Below are 20000 nucleotides of genomic sequence, written 5' to 3' on the forward strand. Positions count from 1 at the left end.
TGCTTGGGTTCACAGCAAATGCTAAATTGTCACGTCACAACAAATAACCCCTTCCTTTGTCCTTTTCTCTCACTGTACTCATTTTGTGTTTGAGAGAGGGCTTACTGTTGTTGATAAGTGGGTCTAGAATATGGCCTGTCATAAAAATAAGAAATATAAAAAAACAATAAATTGTGTTAAACAGCCACTGTCTCTCTCTTCTTTCTCACGTTGGTTGGTTGTTTCTGAGTAGCTAATACATACACTCTTAAAACAAATGTGTTGTCCCTATCCGGACACAGATGTGTTAAAAAACAATGCAAGTTGTGTTATTTTCAACACATTTTGTGTAACGAATAAAAAAGGAAACAACACAAACATGTGTTGTCCCTATCTGGACACAGAGATGTGTTAAAACAACGCAAGTTGTGTTGTTTTCAACACATTTGTTTTAAAGCAACACCAAAGAGTTTTTTGTACCTTAAAATAATGTTTCCAAAACAGTTTCAGTGGTTCATCAACTCATAACAGGGTGAACAGCAACAGAGGGCTTACTGTTGTTGATAAGTGGGTCTAGAATATGGCCTGTCATAAAAATAATAAATATAAAAAAATAATAAATTGTGTTAAACAGCCACTGTCTCTCTCTTCTTTCTCACGTTGGTTGGTTGTTTCTGAGTAGCTAATACATACACTCTTAAAACAAATGTGTTGTCCCTATCTGGACACAGATGTGTTAAAAAACAATGCAAGTTGTGTTATTTTCAACACATTTTGTGTAACGAATAAAAAAGGAAACAACACAAACATGTGTTGTCCCTATCTGGACACAGAGAGATGTGTTAAAACAAGCATAAGTTATGTTTGTTTTCAACACATTTGTTTTAAAACAACACCAAAGAGTTTTTTTACCAACTTAAAATAATGTTTCCAAAACAGTTTCAGTGGTTCATCAACTCACAGGGTGAACAGCAACAGAGGGCTTACTATTGTTGATAAATTGGGTCTAGAATATGGCCTGTCATAAAAATAATAAATATAAAAAAATAATAAATTGTGTTAAACAGCCACTGTCTCTCTCTTCTTTCTCACGTTGGTTGGTTGTTTCTGAGTAGCTAATACATACACTCTTAAAACAAATGTGTTGTCCCTATCTGGACACAGATGTGTTAAAAAACAATGCAAGTTGTGTTATTTTCAACACATTTTGTGTAACGAATAAAAAAGGAAACAACACAAACATGTGTTGTCCCTATCTGGACACAGAGATGTGTTAAAACAACGCAAGTTGTGTTGTTTTCAACACATTTGTTTTAAAGCAACACCAAAGAGTTTTTTGTACCTTAAAATAATGTTTCCAAAATAGTTTCAGTGCTTCATCAACCGTGGGTCTAGAATATGGCCTGTCATAAAATAATAAATATAAAAATAATAAATTGTGTTAAACAGCCACTGTCTCTCTTCTTTCTCACGTTGGTTGGTTGTTTCTGAGTAGCTAATACATACACCTTTAAAACAAATGTGTTGTTCCTATCTGGACACAGATGTGTTAAAAACAATGCAAGTTGTGTTATTTTCAACACATTTTTATTATTATGAATAAAAAACAACACAAACATGTGTTGTCCCTATCTGGACACAGAGATGTGTTAAAAACAAAGCATAAGTTGTGTTGTTTTTCAACACATTTGTTTTAAAGCAACACCAAAGAGTTTTTTGTACCTTAAAATAATGTTTCCAAAATAGTTTCAGTGGTTCATCAACTCGTAACAGGTTCTGAATTCACTTCGCGACCCTCTATCGGCTATAACCGCACAATGCAAGTTTGCCAGATCGGGTAGCGGATCTGTAGTTTGATGAAATGAGACGTAAGAAACTACAAATTTGACTTGCTTCTGATGTCGCAATACATCATACTTTCCTAAAATCATGCAACATACTCTACCTTGTCTGTGGACATGGTTATTTGCAAAGCCGGTGCTGGATAAACAAATGTGTATGTGTATAGGTGTGTATGTGCTATTGTCATGTATTTTGTCTTCAATTCAGTAACTAGGTGTTAACTTTGTCTCTGTGCATCTTTCAGGGATGTGGTGTTGAAGCTGCTGCAGTTTGAGGCGTCCACTAATGTGGCCGACAGTAAAGGCTGTTTCCCCCTGCACCTGGCCGCCTGGAGGGGAGACATGGAGATTGTCCGCATCCTCATCCACCACGGCCCCTCACACTGCAGGGTCAACGAGCAGGTATACACACACACACACACACACACACACACACACACACACACACACACACACACACACACACTTGGTAGCCTTATGGATATCTATACACACACACAGACACTTGGTAGCCTTATGGATATCTATCCACACACAAACACATGCTTTCAAAACACATTTTACAGGCATGCACTCAGAAAATCTACATACGTGTCTATATATACTCAAACACACAATGACACACTCACATTCTGAGGAATGCACACAGCCACTTTGAAACAGCCTTAAACCACAATATGACTCTCAAATACACACCCCTGCATGTATAAATATGCTCAACCACAACTACAACCACACCCACATACACACTCCCACTCGTACCTCAAAATATCACAATCCCATCTGATAAGCCATGGCAGCCTCTGATGATGCTAATAGCCTTTTTCAACCTGCTGACTATGTCCTATGTGCTGCAGATAGATATGCCCCAATGGAGGGTTGCGGCATTGAGGTGTGTGTGGCTGTATGGCTGATGGGACCAGGAACATACCTTCCTGGTCTCCACCCCGCTGGCAGCGGCTCTGGCCACGTCCTCATGGCGAGGGGTCTCGGACTGACAGCAACGAGGCACCCCAACATGCCCTCCTCTCTTCTCTCCTCTCCTCTCCTCTCCTCTCCTCTCCTCTCCTCTCCTCTCCTCTCCTCCTCTCCTCCTCTCCTCCTCCTCTCCTCTCCTCTCCTCTCCTCTCCTCCTCCTCTCCTCTCCTCCTCCTCTCCTCCTTCCCACCCTCCCTCCTCCTTCCCACCCTCCTCCTCCTCCCTCCTCTCCTCCTCTCTCCTCTCCTCTCCTTCCCACCCCCTCTCCTCCTCTCCTCCTCCTCTCCTCTCCTCTCCTCTCCTTCCACCCCTCCTCTCCTCTCCTCTCCTCCCCCCCCCTCCTCCTCCTCTCCTCTTCTTCCCTCCCCCTCTCCTCTCTCCTTCCTCCCCCTCTCTCTTCTCTCTCTCCCTTTCCTCCCCTCTCCTCTCCTCTTCTTCCCACTCCCACTCCCCCTCTCCTCTCCTCTCCTCTCCTTTCCTCCCCCTCTCCCTCTTCTACCCACTCCCCTCCTCTCCTCTCCTCTCCTCTCCTCTCCCTTCCCCCCCCCTCTCCTCTCCTCTCTTTCCCACTCCCCCTCTCCTCTTCTCTCCTCTCCGTTCCTCCCCTCTCCTCTCCTTTCCCTCCCCCTCTCCTCTCCTCTCCTTTCCCTCCCCCTCTCCTCTCCTCTCCTTCCCACTCCCCTCTCCTCTCCTCTTCTTCCCCACTCCCCCTCTCTCCTCTCCTCTTCTTCCCTCCCCCTCCTCCTCTCTTCTTCCCTCCCCCTCTCCTCTCCTCTCCTCTCCTTTCCTCCCCCTCTCCTCCTCTTCTTCCCCTCCCCTCTCCTCTTCTCTCCTCTCCTTCCCACTCCCCCTCTCCTCTCCTCCTCCTTCCCTCCCCCTCTCCTCTCCTCTTCTTCCCTCCCCCTCTCCTCTCCTCTCCTCTCCTTTCCACTCCCCCTCTCCTCTCCTCTCCTTCCCTCCCCCTCTCCTCTCCTCTTCTTCCCACTCCCCCTCTCCTCGCCTTTCCTGTCCTGCCTTCTCTCTCTTCTCTTCCCTTTTTTCTCCTCCTCTCCTCCTCTCCTCTGTCTGCTCTCTGTACCCAGCTACAGTGGTGTCCTGCCACGGCACGCCATCAAAGCCCTTCTCTGTGCCCGTCTCTCTATCAGGCGTGGGTAGGAGGACGCTGTGGGCACTCTGGTGCCCTGCCCATCTAGACTGGCACAGAAGCAGGCGGCCCACAGCTTTGGGCAGTATTTCTTTTTTTCTTTTGGCCTCACTTGGACTGTGGTTGTGTTTGATGCTGTCACACCATCTAATGTTTCACACACACGCACACACGCACACATAGATAGATAGATACTTTGTTGATCCCTAGGGGAAATTCAAGGTCACAGTAGCATACAGACAACATACACACACACATTCACTAACAGCAGAAAAAGTCATTAAAAGTATATAATATAAAAAAACACAACTAAGCAATAAGGACTGTAGAAGATAAAGAATATACTAAATATACTAAAATACAAATTATACAAAATAAAACTTAATCTAAATCAATTCTAAAAAACGTATCCACATGGTGGGTGATTAATCAATCAGGTGTTTGCAATGACTGAAGCAGGGGACTGAGGCCTGTGGTCCTCTGTGCATAAAGTGAATGAGTGTCATGGTGATGGTGCAAATGAGTAAAGTCAAACAGTGCAACAGTGCAAGAATAAAGTCTATATATCTATATATATATACTATATTAAAGAAGGTATAAGTGTTGTCACAGTTAGGCTGTGGCATGGAGGGAGGGTTGTGCATATGTGCTAATAAAGCACGCAAACAGTGAGGCAGAAGACAATGGTAAAGCTGGCTGGACAGACAGTTCAAGACATGGAGGTGGTGAAGAGGCAGACAGACTATGGAGAAGTCTATTTCTCCTCTTCCCTTAAGTGATGCAATGAACAGTTCAATGGCCCTGATGAATGACTTCCCTCAGTCTGTCTGTTGTGCAAGGCAGTGAGCAGAAGTCTCCAGCTGATCAAGCTCTTCTGCTTAACAATAGTGCTGTGGAGTGGATGACACTCATTGTCCAAAGATGTTGATCAGTTTGTTCAGGGTCCTTTTGTCAGATATTGAAGTGATGCACTCCAGTTCAGCTCCCACTACAGAGCCAGCTTTCCTTACCAGCCTGTCAAGTCAAGCCCAAGATCCTTCTTCTTTGTGCTTCCTCCCCAACATACCACTGCATAGAAGAGGATGCTGGCAACAACTGGTGGTAGAACATCCTGAGGGCATGCTGCACACATTGAAGGAGCCCAGCCTCCTCAGGAAGTACAGCCTGCTCTGCCCTTTCTTGTAGAGTGTGTCAGTGTTGGCTGACCAGTCCAGTTTATTGTCCAGGTGGAGACCCAGGTACTTGTAGGTGCTTACCACCTCGACATTGACCCCATCAATGGAGACTGGAAGCAGAGTGGGCTTAGACCTGCGGAAATCCACCACCATCTCCTTGGTCTTTGAAGTGTTGAGTTGAAGGTGATTGAGTTTGCACCACTGCACAAAGTCCTCCACCAGGCTCCTATACTCCTCCTCCTGCCTGTTCCTGATATACCCCACAATTGCAGTATCGTCAGAAAACTTCTGCATGTGGCATGACTCAGTGTTGTAGCAGAAGTCCGATGTGTACAAGGTGAACAGGACTGGAGAGAGCACACTTCCCTGTGGCGCTCCGGTGCTGCTGATCACAGTGTCAGAGAGGCAGTTCTTTAGTCTGATTTGCTGTGAACTGTGAGCTCCGTCCAGGTAATCTGTGATCCAGGTTACCAGGTGAGCGTCCTGGCCACCTCCTTGATGTCCCTGTCAAGGCTGCCAGAGTCGTGGATGCCTCAGCAGGCACAGGCAAGGAGGCGTCAGGCGGGGGCAAGGCGTGAGGTGGTGATGGTTTAGGTCGTTGGACGTGAGGTTGTAATGGTTTAGGTCGTTGGGTGTCACCAGGATGCAGAGCTGGAGAAACTGGGAGGCTGGGAGGTGGGGGTAGGGCAGGCACGCAAACAAGGGCAGTGCCTGAGTCTGCAAGGGGTGGTGGACAGACCACTCCCATTGGAGCTGGAGCAGGGCAGTCAAACCTGTTGTAGAAGTGGTTTAACTGGTTCGCCCTGTCCAGGTCCCCCTCCATAGAGCTGCTGCTCTTCTTCAGGCCAGTGATAATCTTCATGCCGTCCCATGACTCCTTCATGTTGTTTTCCTGCAACTTCTGTTCCGTCCTTCTATAGTCCTCCTTAGCCTCCTTCAGCTTGACTTTGAGTTCCCCTTGCACGTGCCTCAGCTCTGCCATGCCCCCCTCTCTGTACGCCATCTTTTTCCTATTAAGAAGGGTCTTGACATTGCTGGTTATCCAAGGCTTGTTATTGGGAAAGCAGCGTACAGTTCTGGTGGGAACAACAATGTCCATACAGAAATGCAGGTAGTCAGTTGTGCACTGTGTGACCTCCTCTAAGTCCTCTCCATTCTGTAACACACTCCAGTCAGTGCACTCAAAGCAGTCTCTCAGAGCCTCATCTGCTTTAGGTGTCCACTTTCTGAAGGTGCGTGTGGCAGCTGGTAGCCTCTGTACTTTGGGCTTGTACATTGACTGGAGATGAATGAGGTTGTGGTCTGACTTTCCCAGAGGGGGAAGGGGGTTTGCAGTGTAGTACGGATGGAGACTAACCGCTAATAACTCCACATCCTTGCAGCATACAGTCTCCTTCACTGTAACATGTCCGGGGTTGCACCATCTATTGTTTATGTACAGCACCAGTCCACCACCCTTCTTTTTGCCAGATAGTTTACAGTCTTTGTCCAAACGAGCTACACTGAAGCCGGGCAGCTCAACGTTAGACGTGGGGATATGGCTTGTTAGCCACGTCTCCGTAAAGCATAGCAAACTACATTACCTGTGTGACGGTCTAGCTACGACCGCACATGACTGGTGAACTGTCAGCACTCGTCCTCTACACATCAGCTGATATTTGTTCACACACACACACAACACACACTCGTACATGGGCCATTGCTATGTGGCTAGCACTTTTAAAAAACAACACAACACGGAGCTATTAGCAATGGTGGCACATTTATTGTTTGTCTGAATTAGACACATACTTTTGAATGTTTGTCAACCGATAGCTACCGATTCGCGTTCATGGCGTCCTCTCGTTCCAGCTTCTGAAGGTCCGGTGGCAAAGGAGGGCCGACTGGATCGCATGGACTGTTTATTGTTTCCGGGCAGTATTGAACCGTTCCATTAGGTTAATTGATTGTGGGGTATTTCGAGACGGAACTGATCAAGCCGCATCGATGATTAGTCTTTCCACATGTAACCAAGTTTATTATTTAACAATGTATTTAGCTCATTCTGCTAGTGACAAATGATATATATTTATGCTCACCTGATGTTAGTCTTTTCTGGCCTATGTAATGTGTAGGGTACTGTGAGTACTATGACTGTTACAATGCTGCTGTATTTTGATTAGAAGCTAAAGCAGATTTTTCATACTGGTTCAATCTCGCAAGATTAGATGCTAAAGCAGATTTTTCATACTGGTTCAATGTTGCAATTTTGGAAGATTACTATTAACATTTTTCTGTGCATTTTTCTATGGACTCTTCTGCTTGGTTGTTCGAGCCAAGCCGAATAATAAATTACTGTCCATCTTCACTACTGCCTCTGCTTCTTTGGCCACACCCACATTCGTTAATGGTAACTTCCGCTCAGTTCCATTACACCCTGTATAATCTCTGGTTTCTTACCAGGGCAGTCAGTTCGTCAGTCTTGTTAGCCAGTGAGTTCACGTTTCCCATCACAATCGATGGAACTGAGGGCTTGTATCTCCACTTCTTCTCCCGACGCCTCGTCTTCACTTTTACTCCCGCTCTGCAACCCCGAAAGCACCACAGTTCCTCTGGGATGTTGTCGCGAACACAGCCAGCATTCCGTCGTAGTGCGATCAGCTAATTCCTTGTGTACACAAGTTTGCTGCCGCTGGAGCATTGTAATATGTCCGTATCCATAGGATAGAATAAAAACACTCCTCAAAGCGCTCTGAACTTGCTCCTGTGCTGCTGCGCTGGAGAGCAGTGCTATTACAGGGCCCACACTCAGTGCTGCTCAATGTATCATAGTAGGAGAAATGGTCAAGCATCAGTTGATCTGTGTGTTCGTTTTCTGTATGTGTATATCATATTTGTGAGTGACTGTGTGTGTGTGTGTGTGTGTGTGTGTGTGTGTGTTTGTGTGTGTGTGTGTGTGTGTTCGTGTGTGTGTGTGTGTGTTTGTGTGTGTGTGTGTGTTCGTGTGTGTGTGTGTGTGAAGATGTATTTAGTGAGTGTGAGTGTGTGCGTATTGTGAGTGTGAGTGTGTGTTTTTCAGTGTTTTAATGAGGCCAGCGTATTCCTCCCAGCACAGTTTCATGGCTAATGATGGAGCCTGACTCGCCTGCAATTACCTCCAATTGATTCCCTCTTAAAGTACTCTCCAAATCAAAACACACACACACACACTCTCTCTCTCACACACACACACACACACACACACACACACACACACACACACACACACACACACACGCACGCATGCAGCGGATTCATCTTTATGTAGCAGAAGACATTGACATCAAACAACACATATAGGAATTTTATCAGTCACAGGCAGACCCAGCCTGTACACACACACACACACACACACACACATACACACACACACACACACACACACACACACACACACACACACTGTGAGGTGGCAGAGATGGATTGTCTTTATTGGCACAGGCAGTGGCTTTAGAAGCGCTAACCAGTGCTCATAATTTCAGCTGCCAGCCTGTTGGTGATAATTCAGGGGACAGAGACGAGGCCAGAGACACTCTACTCTTGACAGGGGAGACAGACCAGGTAAACGCTCCAAGAGTGGCCCTCCCTTAGGATATGATCTTAACCAGAAGTTTGGAGCCAATGATGAATGCTTAATGGAGAGAACACTGCTGGTGTGTGTGTGTGTGTGTGTGTGTGTGTCCTTCTGTGCAAATATTGTCTGTGACAGTGAGAGAGTGTCTTTGAGAGTGAGAGAGTGAGAAAGTGTCCGTGAGTGCCTCAGAGAGTGTATGTGTACCCTCAGGTGTGTGTCTACAAGTGTGTGCCTGTGTCTGTGCAATTAAGACTATGTGGGCCAGATGTACTAACAGCTTTAAGCCCACTTCCGGCGATTTGTTTAATGTAATGCGTGTAAAATCATTGCAGGTATGTACAAACAGGCCGCAATGATGTAAAAAAGCCAAAACTGCCTGTCGCGGGAGTTGAAAGTGGCAGATTATGCTTGTCATGTCATGCATATGCATTCATGGGAGGATCCAGGGGAAGTGGGAGTTTAGCGTGAAAAGATGGGAGGGAAGAGTAAAGAGCCTAGTTATGTATTCCGCAGTATGTACAAAGACTGCTCCTGAAAGCATCGTCTATTCTGGCGCCTAAATACTTCCGCCCTTGTAAAAGCAGGTGTTAATCCACATTGCAGTTCAATGCGTCAATAAGAGAGAACCTTTCAAAGACAACAGAATCGCTATTTAGAACACCAGTTTTTGTGGTGAAAGTATTTGTACTACCAAAAGCAACCTTAACTTTCGTTGGCCTTTAGCGATGTCTTACTTTCACTTTCACATCATTCACTTAAACTTTCCTACTTGCTAGATTTGACCAATCTTCCATAGCCTACGTGCACAAGTAGTTTTGAGTAGAACTACTGATCTTCATTATCTCCCTGCTTGTTGACATCTTATCATGTATGGTATTATTTCATGATCGCTAAACGTTTGATTCTTTTTAATCAGAATGAAGTTAACTGATGATTTTAATAATCATCAGTTAATCCATTCAACTGGCGCTTTGTAGGCTGCCATTCAGTTGTGGGCGTTAAGAAATTGCGTTTATGGGCGGAGAAAGGGCAGAGAAAGGCGCAGTTTACACTAAGGATTGAACGATTGATAAATACGACGGAAACTTGGGTCTGACAGCCGCTTACGAATCGGTGTGTCCATGGCGCTGATAACTTCACGCTTAAAAAATGTACGTACATCTGGCCCTGTGTATTTTAGGATAAGGATTGTGTGCTTGCATGCGTGCGTGCGTGTGTGTGTCTGGCGTGCGTGCGTGCGTGTGTGCGTGTGTGTTCAGTACATATATGCTCTCTTTCTTTATCTTTTCCTCCATGACTAAAATGGAAATCGAGCCAAATGCAACAGTTGCATCATACTGTACACACACGCACACACACACACACACACACACACACACACACACACACACACACACACACACACACACACACACACACACACACACCGTGTCAGTGGGATTACAGACAGCACATACATTACGGCGGCCCCGTCCTGAGAGATGTAGCGCGGCGTGCATGGCTCAGGCATTAGTCATTCAGCATGTGAGTTATGCGGGCCACCAAGTCTTACTGCAGCCCCACAAGCGCCTCCTAAATCTGCTCCTGGACGCCTGGGCAGCTGTTTACAGGGGCCTTTACACAGCCATCAGACACACAGAGCCGGTGCTAAATCTATAGGAGAATTATACACACACATGTATGAACGTTCTCTGATATCTATATCATGCTGTCACATTTTGACAGGAAAGCTACGTAGACATACGTGACACTGAACAGGCATGGTACGGACACACACACACACACACACACACACAAAGACATACACTGTGAGAAAGGTCATAAAGTAAAGTGGAGGGTGTGGGAGCTCAATTAGCCTCTTGCTGAAAAGTTATTGGCTGGTCGTAAAGCATTGTGTTTACTTTAAAACCCTGCCTCCCACAGTGATATTTGTGTGTGTGAGGCAGCGGGAGAGATGTGTGTGTGTGTGTGTGTGTGTGTGTGTGTGTGTGTGTGTGTGTAGAAAGAGAGAGAGAGAGAGAGTTTATATGCTCACCAGACTTGTGCATTTGAGTGTGTGTGTGTGTGTGTTAGAGAGAGAGAGTATATGCTCACCAGACTTGTGCATTTGAGTGTGTGTGTGTGTGTGTGTGTGTGTGTGTGTCTATGTATTTTTTGTGTCTGTGCATTTGTGCATTCACATGATTTGAGAGCTCCTCAGACACACTGAGAGACAGAGTGCCTTGGAGAGACACGGGAGCCAATTTAGCTTTGCTGCAGTGGAGTCTTTCACAGGCCTCCAATTAGGGACACACACACACTCACACTCATCAACAGAAATCCATACAAGCGCCTCATCCATCTTAGAAACCTGAAGCTGTTTCTCTCTCAATAAGGACATCCAAACAGTGCTATTCTCTTGTTTGTACAGGCACACAATTGAATATGGGAACAGTATTTACTGTTTACATTAAACCTGATGATATTCATCAGCTGAACATGCTACATATTTACATACAGCATATTCAACTCATAGCTCTTGACTGCCTCATGTGTTTATTCCCAACTAACTGCTGAAATGCTTCCTGGATGCAAAATGTGGTCAGTTGTTGTCAATAAATGCAACACTGGATTAAATAAGTTATCTTGGTAATGGCTTAACAATATCACACATTAAATGTTTTGTCTGTTTCACTGTAATGAAAACAAAAGAGACCGACGGTCTCCCTGACGGTCCAGTTGTGTAGTCCAGGTTTCTGGCTGTTTGGTAGCGGGGACATATTAATGGTGTTTCCATTCAGTGTACTGGGCAGAGCAGGACTAGGAGAAGCAAACAGCAGTCTCTCTGAAGGCCATATGAGGAGAGGAATAATTCTTCTCTCCCTCTCTCCCTCCCTCTCTCTTTTTTGTCTTTCTCTCTCTCTCCCTCTCTCTCTCTCCCTTCTCTCTCTCTATGTCTCCACCGCTTACTCTCTCTGGTTATTACTCAGCCTGTCATACACAGACGGTAACACATGGAAACAAACACGCCGCACGCGACGCGACGCGACGCGACATGCCTTAGACGCCTGCGACACACACACACACACATTCACGATTCCTGTCTTGCTGCATCTCTCCCCATCTCTCTCTGTCTATGTATTTCTCCAAGGAATTCCTTACTTAAATTGAAGACAGCTCATTGATTGAACCCATAGCTGCTGATTTGTTGATGGAATTAAAAGGCATAAAGTGTGTGTGTGTGTGTTTGCGTGCGTGATAGCTTGTGTGCGTGCGTCTCTGCACATGCATTAGTGTGCCTATGTATTTTATGAATATGTATGTGTTTTTCTATGTGTGTGTGTGTCAAAGTCTGCAGTGGATACACTCAGGAATGTTTTCTTTTCAAACAGAGGGAGGGGGAAAGGTTGTTCTATTCCCTAACTCCCTGACTCCCCCTCGAGACGCAAGTAAGAGTGGCCTGCAAATTCCTCCTAATGTCTCTTATGTCTATGCACACACACACACACACATATGTTGTACACGGAACATTAAACATGCACAGTCATGCCATGGACAGGTTATTACACACACACACACACACACACCCACACACACACACACTGACATATTTACAGTTACAGTGCATATGCAAGATCTGCCATAAGAAATAGTGATTGTGTGTGTGTGTGTGTGTGTGTGTGTGTGTGTGTGTGTGTTTTGTGAGGGAGACAATGGGACACTGTATGACAGTCAGAGAAAAAGAGAAGGGGGCAGGGGTCAGAGAGCCTCTGTTGTCCAGGTGTGGACAGTGTGTTGCTGAAATACAGTATACTCCCTCTCTCTCTCTCTCTCTCTCTCTCTCTCTCTCTCTCTCTCTCTCTGTAGTACTGGGGTCAGATCTCTAAGGTCACTTCCTGTGGTGGCGAGGGGTCGGTCACTCAGGCAGGCGTTGCCATGGCGACCCTTAAGTGAAAGCACATGTCTTCACACGGGTCCTTGGCAGAGGAGTGGCGTTCCCTGGGAAAACGTCTCGAACGCCCGGCTGCCCACGGGGTCACAAGGGGTAGAGGGGTGGCTGAATGATCATGTGATGTTTGCATGAGAGACCATGATGTTCCCCCGTGAGTGTGTGTGTGTGAGTGCATGTGAGTGTGTGTGTAAGTGTGTGTGTGTGTCTGTCTGTGTGTGTGTGTGTGTGTGTGTGTGTGTGTGTGTGTGTGTGTGTGTGTGTGTGTGTGTGTGAGTGTGTGTGTCTGTGTGTGTGTGTGTGTGTGTGTGTGTGTGTGTGTGTGTGTGTGTGTGTGTGTGTGTGTGTGTGTGTGTGTGTGTGTGTGTGTGTGTGTGTGTGTGTGTGTGTGTGTGTGTGTGTGTTTGTGTGTGTGTTTTAAATGTCTGTGGAGAGGTATGTTGGAAATGTTGCAGTATTATGCAGTGTTATTGATTTCTTGCATCTCTCTTTCAAATTCAAGTGCTTTATCTCTCCCTCTCTCTCAATATGAATTGAATGGGCTTCAATGGACTTCGAAACAGTTCATGAGATAAAAGCTAGCATCCAGGAAGCTAGTATTCACTCATACTCTGTAACAAGGCATGTGACTTCCTGAAATGTATGGCCTAGGAGCTGCAGAAAAGAACGGGGAGTAATGAAAGGGTTGTTTTGGTGTTTTGATATGAAAGGTGATGTTAGCCTATAGGGCAGTAGTCAATCGTGTACCTGGGAATCACCTTGTCACTTCCTATGCTAAGAGAAGAACTCAGTCTTTGAGAACTCAGTCTTTGAGAACTCAGATTCTTGTCTTATTTACAGGATTCAGTTTTCTTCCTCCCGATTTTGTCAAAAGAATGCTCAGTGTATTCTCTCTAGACAGACAATTTTGCTTTCCTCTCTCTCTCTCTGTCTCTCTCTCTCTCTCCCTCTCTCTCTCCGTCTCTCTCTCACTCTCCCTCTCTGTCTCTCTCTCTCTGCCTGTCTCATCTGTCTGATTTTTCTCCTCTGTCTTTCTCTCTCCCATTCTCTCTCCCTCTCTCTTTTTCTCTCCCTGTCTCCCACTCTTTTGTCTCCCTTTCTCTTTGTCTTCTCTCCTCCTCCCTCTCTCTTTCCCTCCTTCTGCATGCTCCTCCACTCCTGTTTTACCAGCCTAATTAGCCCTCCCTGAGATACATGTATACTGTTGCATGCTAATGCCGCTAATTCTTCCCGCACATCCGAATGCAAGACGCATGCTGCTATTGCTAGCACTTCCCATGCATTTGAATGCAAGGCTCATGTTACATAATCAGTAGCATGCTAATTGGAGCCTGAGGTTTCCCAATGATACACAATGTCAATATTGGGATATTGTCTGCTTGTTAGCATTTCGTTAGTGTCATTCCATTTTATGGGAGTAGGAAAATGAGTGTGAATATTGGCCAAGGTTAGGTTACAGTGTAAATGTTATTGGGATTTTTGTCTGGAATCTAAGACTGTCACAGCAAACAGTCTGAAATGTCTTCTAGCGGTGTGTTTTCCCTTTGACAGTATCTCTGTGTGAAATTGAACTTTAATATGACCGTCAGATGCAAAGCCCGATACTAGCCATTTCATTAGTCCAGTAATAGTATTTGCTTATCTAAGCTACTAATTTGATCATATCCACTATGATTCTGATCAGTAGCTAATAACAGAGTTTTTCTATTATAATTGTTTAGTGACCCTTGTGTTCAGTGTGCATGGTACAGTGTTTAGAGTGCTGTAGTTTCTATTGGGGTGTGTGAGTGTGAGTGTGTATGGCACAGTGTTTAGAGTGCTGTAGTTTTATAGGTGTGTGTGAGTGTGTACAGTGTTTAGAGTGCTGTAGTTTCTATAGGGGTGTGTGAGTGTGCCAGTGGGTTACCTACAAAGTCTCAGCTCTGTTAGAATGATGTGAGAAAATGCCTTGGGATTTCATCAGCCAATGAAGCCCAAGGCCGCTACCTGTTGTGGTGTGATTACTCCTGTTTATGTGTGTGTGTGTGTGTGTGTGTGTGTGTGTGTGTGTTTGGGTGAAATGTGCATGGCCCTTTTCTCCTCTAGACTGACAGATGAACGTGCTGCTGGATTTCACTGGCCAGTGAAGCCCAAGGCTACTGTTGCCGTAGTGTGATTTCTCTCTCTCTCTCTCTCTCTCTCTCTCTCTCTCTCTCTCTCTCTCTCTCTCTCTCTCTCTCTCTCTCTCTCTCTCTCTCTGGTGTGTGGTGTGTGTGTTTTTTTGTGTGTGTTTTGTAAGGCCTGTGTCAACAGATTGCTGCTGTGGTCTCTCTCTCCCTCTCTCTCTCTCTCTCTCTCTCTCTTTCTCTCTCTCTCTCTCTCTCTCTCTCTCTTTCTCTCTCTCTCTCTCTCTCTCTCTCTCTCTCTCTCTCTCTTTCTCCCTTCATTCCCTCTCCCCCACTCTCTACCTGCTCATCTCACTCTTTCTCTCACCCTCTATATTTCTTGCTCACTCTCTGGATTTCTCTCGCCTCTGCACTCCACCTCCTCTCCTCTCCTCCATCCCTCCTTCCCACTCTCTCTCCCTCCCTCCCCTCCCTCTCTCCCTCCTTCTCTTCCTCTCTGTCTGTGACTGTACGGATTGGGAGATTAAATGGAATAGAAGGGGCCTCTGCTGTCTATCAGGGCTACTGCAGAGGGCTGCTTCTCATCCTCTCCAGCAGGGAATAGAAAACAACCTCTGGAGAGGACAGACAGAATGTCTGTGTGTGTGTGTGTGTGTGTGTGTGTGTGTGTGTGTGTGTGTGTGTGTGTGCGTGTGTGTGTGCATGTGTGCATGTGTGTGCATGTGTGTGCGTGTGTATGTGTGTGTGTATGTGTGTGTGTGTGTGTGTGTGTGGGTGGGTGGGTGTGTTTGTGTTTGATTGTGTATGTGTGTGCAAGTGCTGTACATGTGAATATGGCTGGCATTAGTAATGCTGAAAATGTCAACCTTCTGTGTTATTGTCTTCACTAATAACAACTCCACTTAAAAGCAATACTATTGTACACACACACACACACACACACACACACACACACACACACACACACACACACACACACACACACACACACACACATGCGATCCATCTTAAGTGCCAGCTCTGCTAACACATTGAGCTGCAGCATCTTGGGGAACTCCCTCCTCCCACGGCTCTCTCTCTCTCTCATCTTTCATCCCTCTCTCCCTCCCTCCTTCTTTCTCTCTCTATCCCCCTCTCTTTCTCTCTCATATCTTCCTCACAGTATGACTCATACCACCACTCCTCTACCCTCTTCTCTCCTCTTGCTCACTCTCCATCTCTCTCTCTCCATCTCTCTCTCTCTCTCTCAAATTAACATGTACTTCATATTCAGGGCTTTTCTCAGGGAGTCACCGAAGCCATACGCACATAGAGTTTAAGCATGTCAAGCTATGTGTGTGTGTGTGTGTGTGTGTGTGTGTGTGTGTGTGTGAGAGAGAGAGAGAGTGAGTAATAATAACGCATTGCATAATGAGAAAGACAAATCATAATTATAATGAAAACGATCATTCAGCAGTCTCTGTCCATGGTCTAAAATATAAATATTTCTCTCATTTTCCTTTTTCCATCTCAATTACCATCACCCATCTTCTCTAGCTATCATATCAATCAACGTGATAATTAAAGTTTAAGGTAATTGTTTAATTAAGGTTTGTTATTTGCACAGTTGGATATTTGGCTGGGTAATGAATGTCAAGAATAGGCAGACCTCCTCGGTTGAGCTCTCTTGCTGTAATCAGGATGGTAACTGGTTTCACTCTGAGCCTGTTTATGGCTATATATCAGGGCAGTAAAAAGCACTGAGTAGAGAGGTCTGGCATGCCTGAGGAGAAGAGTTTTAAACACCAGGAGGCAGAAGAGACCCTGTCTTTGGCTTCACATGGTGTGTGTGTGTGTGTGTGTGTGTGTGTGTGTGTGTGTGTGTGTGTGTGTGTGTGTGTGTGTGTGTGTGTGTGTGTGTGTGCGTGTGTGTGTGTATGTGTACATTCAACACACAATGCATGCTGTTGTAGCTATCAGAGATGTGTTGTGTCACACCATGTGGCATTCAATGCACACCTGTGTGGTCCATCTAGTTTTACTAGGCATTTGTGTGTGTGTGTATGTTTGTGCTTGTGCATGTTGGGTGGTGTTTTCATGTCATTGTGTCTGTTTAATGCAGATTGTTTAATATTTATTGAGTTTGTGTGTTTACATGCTGTTGAATATGTGTGTGTGTGTGTGTGTGTGTGTTGACTTGTGTATGTGGGTGAGAGTGAGCTCTGTGACTGGAATGCAGCGGGCGTTTGTTGAAGTCGTATTCTTCTGAGGGATGTTTCACTTCCTGGATACACAATGGCTCCCTTGGGACAGAAACACAGCGTGCAACTCTCTTGAACACACACACACACACACACAAAACACACACACACACACACACACACACACACACACACACACACAATGCAAATGTAATATGCTGTTATATTCTGTGAAACACACTGGCATAATAGTTTCTCTCTCCCAAACTACAGTCAGAATATGGCTAAGCGAGTGCTAATTTTCATTGTTAATGTCTACGGCCGTGTGGGATGCAAATGAAGCATGATTAATGCATGCTGTGGGCACTTCAACCCTCTTTCTCCCTCTTTCTCTCTTTACCCATGTCAGACAAGCAGCCTCTCTGTAGAATCTCTCATCCTCTCATCTTAGAATCCAACTCCTTTCTCTCTCTCTGTGTGTCTCTCTCTCTCTCTGGAATTTGTTTTCATCGACCCCCTCATCTCTTTTATTCTCTCTGTCTCTCACACACACACACTCACACACAGACACAGATACAGACACACACACACACACACACACACACACACACACACACACACACACACACACACACACACACACACACTTTCTACCCCTCTCTTCCTCCATTTATCTCAACATGTACAGCAGATGAACACCCTCTTGTCATTTGCACCCTCTCCCCTGTGGAAGTCTTCTGAAGGCAGCCCATTTTCCTTAGAGGAGTGCAGAGGTAATGTTTTAGGCAGATGAGCTATGCAGTGGGTGGGTGTGTGGAGGAATAATATCAATGCTTGAGTCAGGAAAACAACATTACAAGTGAAAATTAATCACACAAAAATGGCAAAATGTGCAATTTCTCAACCTTCTTTTAAAAAAGCTTTTTTATAGTGACAAAGCAATGGGCATATGAAAATTAGGCCTACACTATGTAAAACTATATAAAACTACACAAGATAGAAGATAGCAGCATCCTCTCTCTCTCTCAATTCAAATTTAAATTCAGAATTCTTTGTTGGCATGTCTAATAGCCACTTGTATTGCCAAAGCAGTTATTAATTGAGGAAAATAAATCCGAACATATACTGAACATACACATCAACAGACACAAGCCTCTCTCTCTCTGTCTCTCTGTCTCTCTCTCTCTCTCTCTCTCTCTCTCTCTCTCTCTCTCCTTTCGTTTTGCTTTCTTTTGGAACAATAAAGTGTTTAAATTACAATAAGTTACAATAATGTGTTTAAACCTCTCTTTTTCTCTCTTTTCAGAGAGAGTTAATAAGTGTTAAGTGTTAATGTAATAAGTGTTAATGTAATAAGTATTAATGTTTTTAAACCTCTCTTTTTCTCTCTTTTCAGAGAGTGTGTTAATGTTAATGTAATAAGTATTAATGTTTTTAAACCTCTCTTTTTCTCTCTCCTTTTTCCAGAACCATGAGAAAGAGACAGCGCTGCACTGCGCAGCGCAGTACGGCCACTCGGACGTGGTCGGCGTCCTGCTCCGTGAGCTGACCGACCCCAGCATGCGTAACCGGCGCGGCGAGACGCCCCTGGACCTGGCGGCGCTGTACGGCCGGCTGCCGGTGGTCTGCATGCTGGTCAACGCCCACCCGGCACTCATGCACAGCAGCAGCCACACGCACCAGCACACGCCGCTGCACCTGGCCGCCCGCAACGGACACCACGCCGTGGCCAGCGTCCTCATCGAGACCGGCATGGACGTCAACGTGCAGGTGAGACCAGGCGAAGGAGTGTGTGTGTGTGTTTGTGTGTGTGTGTGTGTGTGTGTGTGTGTGTGTGTGTGTGTGTGTGGATGTAGGTGTAGGTGTAGGTGTGTAGATGTGCGTGCGTTATAGTCAACCAGACGTCAACGTGCAGGTGAGACTGGAGAATGGTGTGTGTGTGTGTGTGTGTGTGTGTGTGTGTGTGGGTGGGTGTGTGTGTGCATTTGTGTGTTTGTGTGCGCATCACAGTCCGTGTCTTCTTAGAGACCAGCATAGATGTCAATGTGCAAGTGAGATCAGAGCAAGTGTGGTATGGTGTGTGTGTTCTATTGTCAGCGTCCTCACTGATTTCAACATGGAAGGACAGAAGGACATTGTGTGTGTGTGTGTGTTGGAGTGTGGTGAGCAGAGTCAAGATTGAGTTTCTGAGAGGGGTAAGGGGTGGGACAGGGAGGACCGAGGTAGCTTACAGTTGTTATAAGGGAATTAGAGATATTTTTGTATCTGTGTTAGTGTTTGTGTGTGCGTGCGTGTGTGCGTGCATGTGTGTGTGCGGTTGTGTGTTTGTGTGGTTTACTTCACCGCTGTCAGCAGGTGGATTGACCTGTAGACCTTTTTATTTAATGCCGTCTTGGTGGTCTCTGTGTGGGATTGCTTTAGGCTCACTCCTCGGCTCTCCCTCCGTGTGTGTGTGTGTGTGTGTGTGGGTGTGGGTGTGGGTGTGGGTGTGTGGGTGTATATTACTGCTCACTGCACGCCATACATTTTTAAAGGCTTTTGTGCAACTGAGGACAAACCCTACAACCACATACAGCCACTAGAGTGTAACATTCTAACAAAACACTCATCTATACTGCTCACACACTCTCTCTCTCTCTCCCCCCACACACTCTCTCTCCCCCCCCACACACTCTCTCTCTCCTCTCCCCACACACTCTCTCTCTCTCTCCCCCCCACACACTCTCTCTCTCCTCTCCCCACACACTCTCTCTCTCTCTCCTCTCCCCACACACTCTCTGTCTCTCTCTCAAGCACACACAAGAATACCCTTGCTTCCAATTAGTGGTTAAGTGCGTGATGTGAACATGGAATGCACACGTGTCTGTGTGTGTGTGTGTGTGTGTGTGTGTGTGTGTGTGTGTGTGTGTGTGTGTGTGTTTCTGCATTTGCTTATGTATATGGAAACTTACAGTGGATGGGCACAGATACTGTATATCCTGTAAGAACAGAGCGAGAGACAGAGAGGGAGAGAGAGATAGAGAGAGAGAGACAAGTGGAGAGAGGGAAAGAGAGATGAATGGTGCTGTGGCTCTAAGA

General features: G+C 45.7%; 1 protein-coding gene across 1 annotated transcript in view; it reads left to right on the top strand.

Annotated features, from left to right (window-relative positions):
• anks1b (ankyrin repeat and sterile alpha motif domain containing 1B) overlaps positions 1–20000 on the top strand; it is a 253036-nt gene that overhangs the window by 51646 nt on the left and 181390 nt on the right. Inside the window, exons 3-4 of the mRNA XM_048268812.1 lie at positions 2066–2222; positions 18390–18692. Coding sequence (XP_048124769.1) covers positions 2066–2222; positions 18390–18692 — 460 coding nt within the window. The remainder of the gene's footprint in view (positions 1–2065; positions 2223–18389; positions 18693–20000) is intronic.

Source organism: Alosa alosa, chromosome 17, assembly GCF_017589495.1.
Source record: "Alosa alosa isolate M-15738 ecotype Scorff River chromosome 17, AALO_Geno_1.1, whole genome shotgun sequence".
NCBI lineage: Eukaryota > Metazoa > Chordata > Actinopteri > Clupeiformes > Clupeidae > Alosa > Alosa alosa.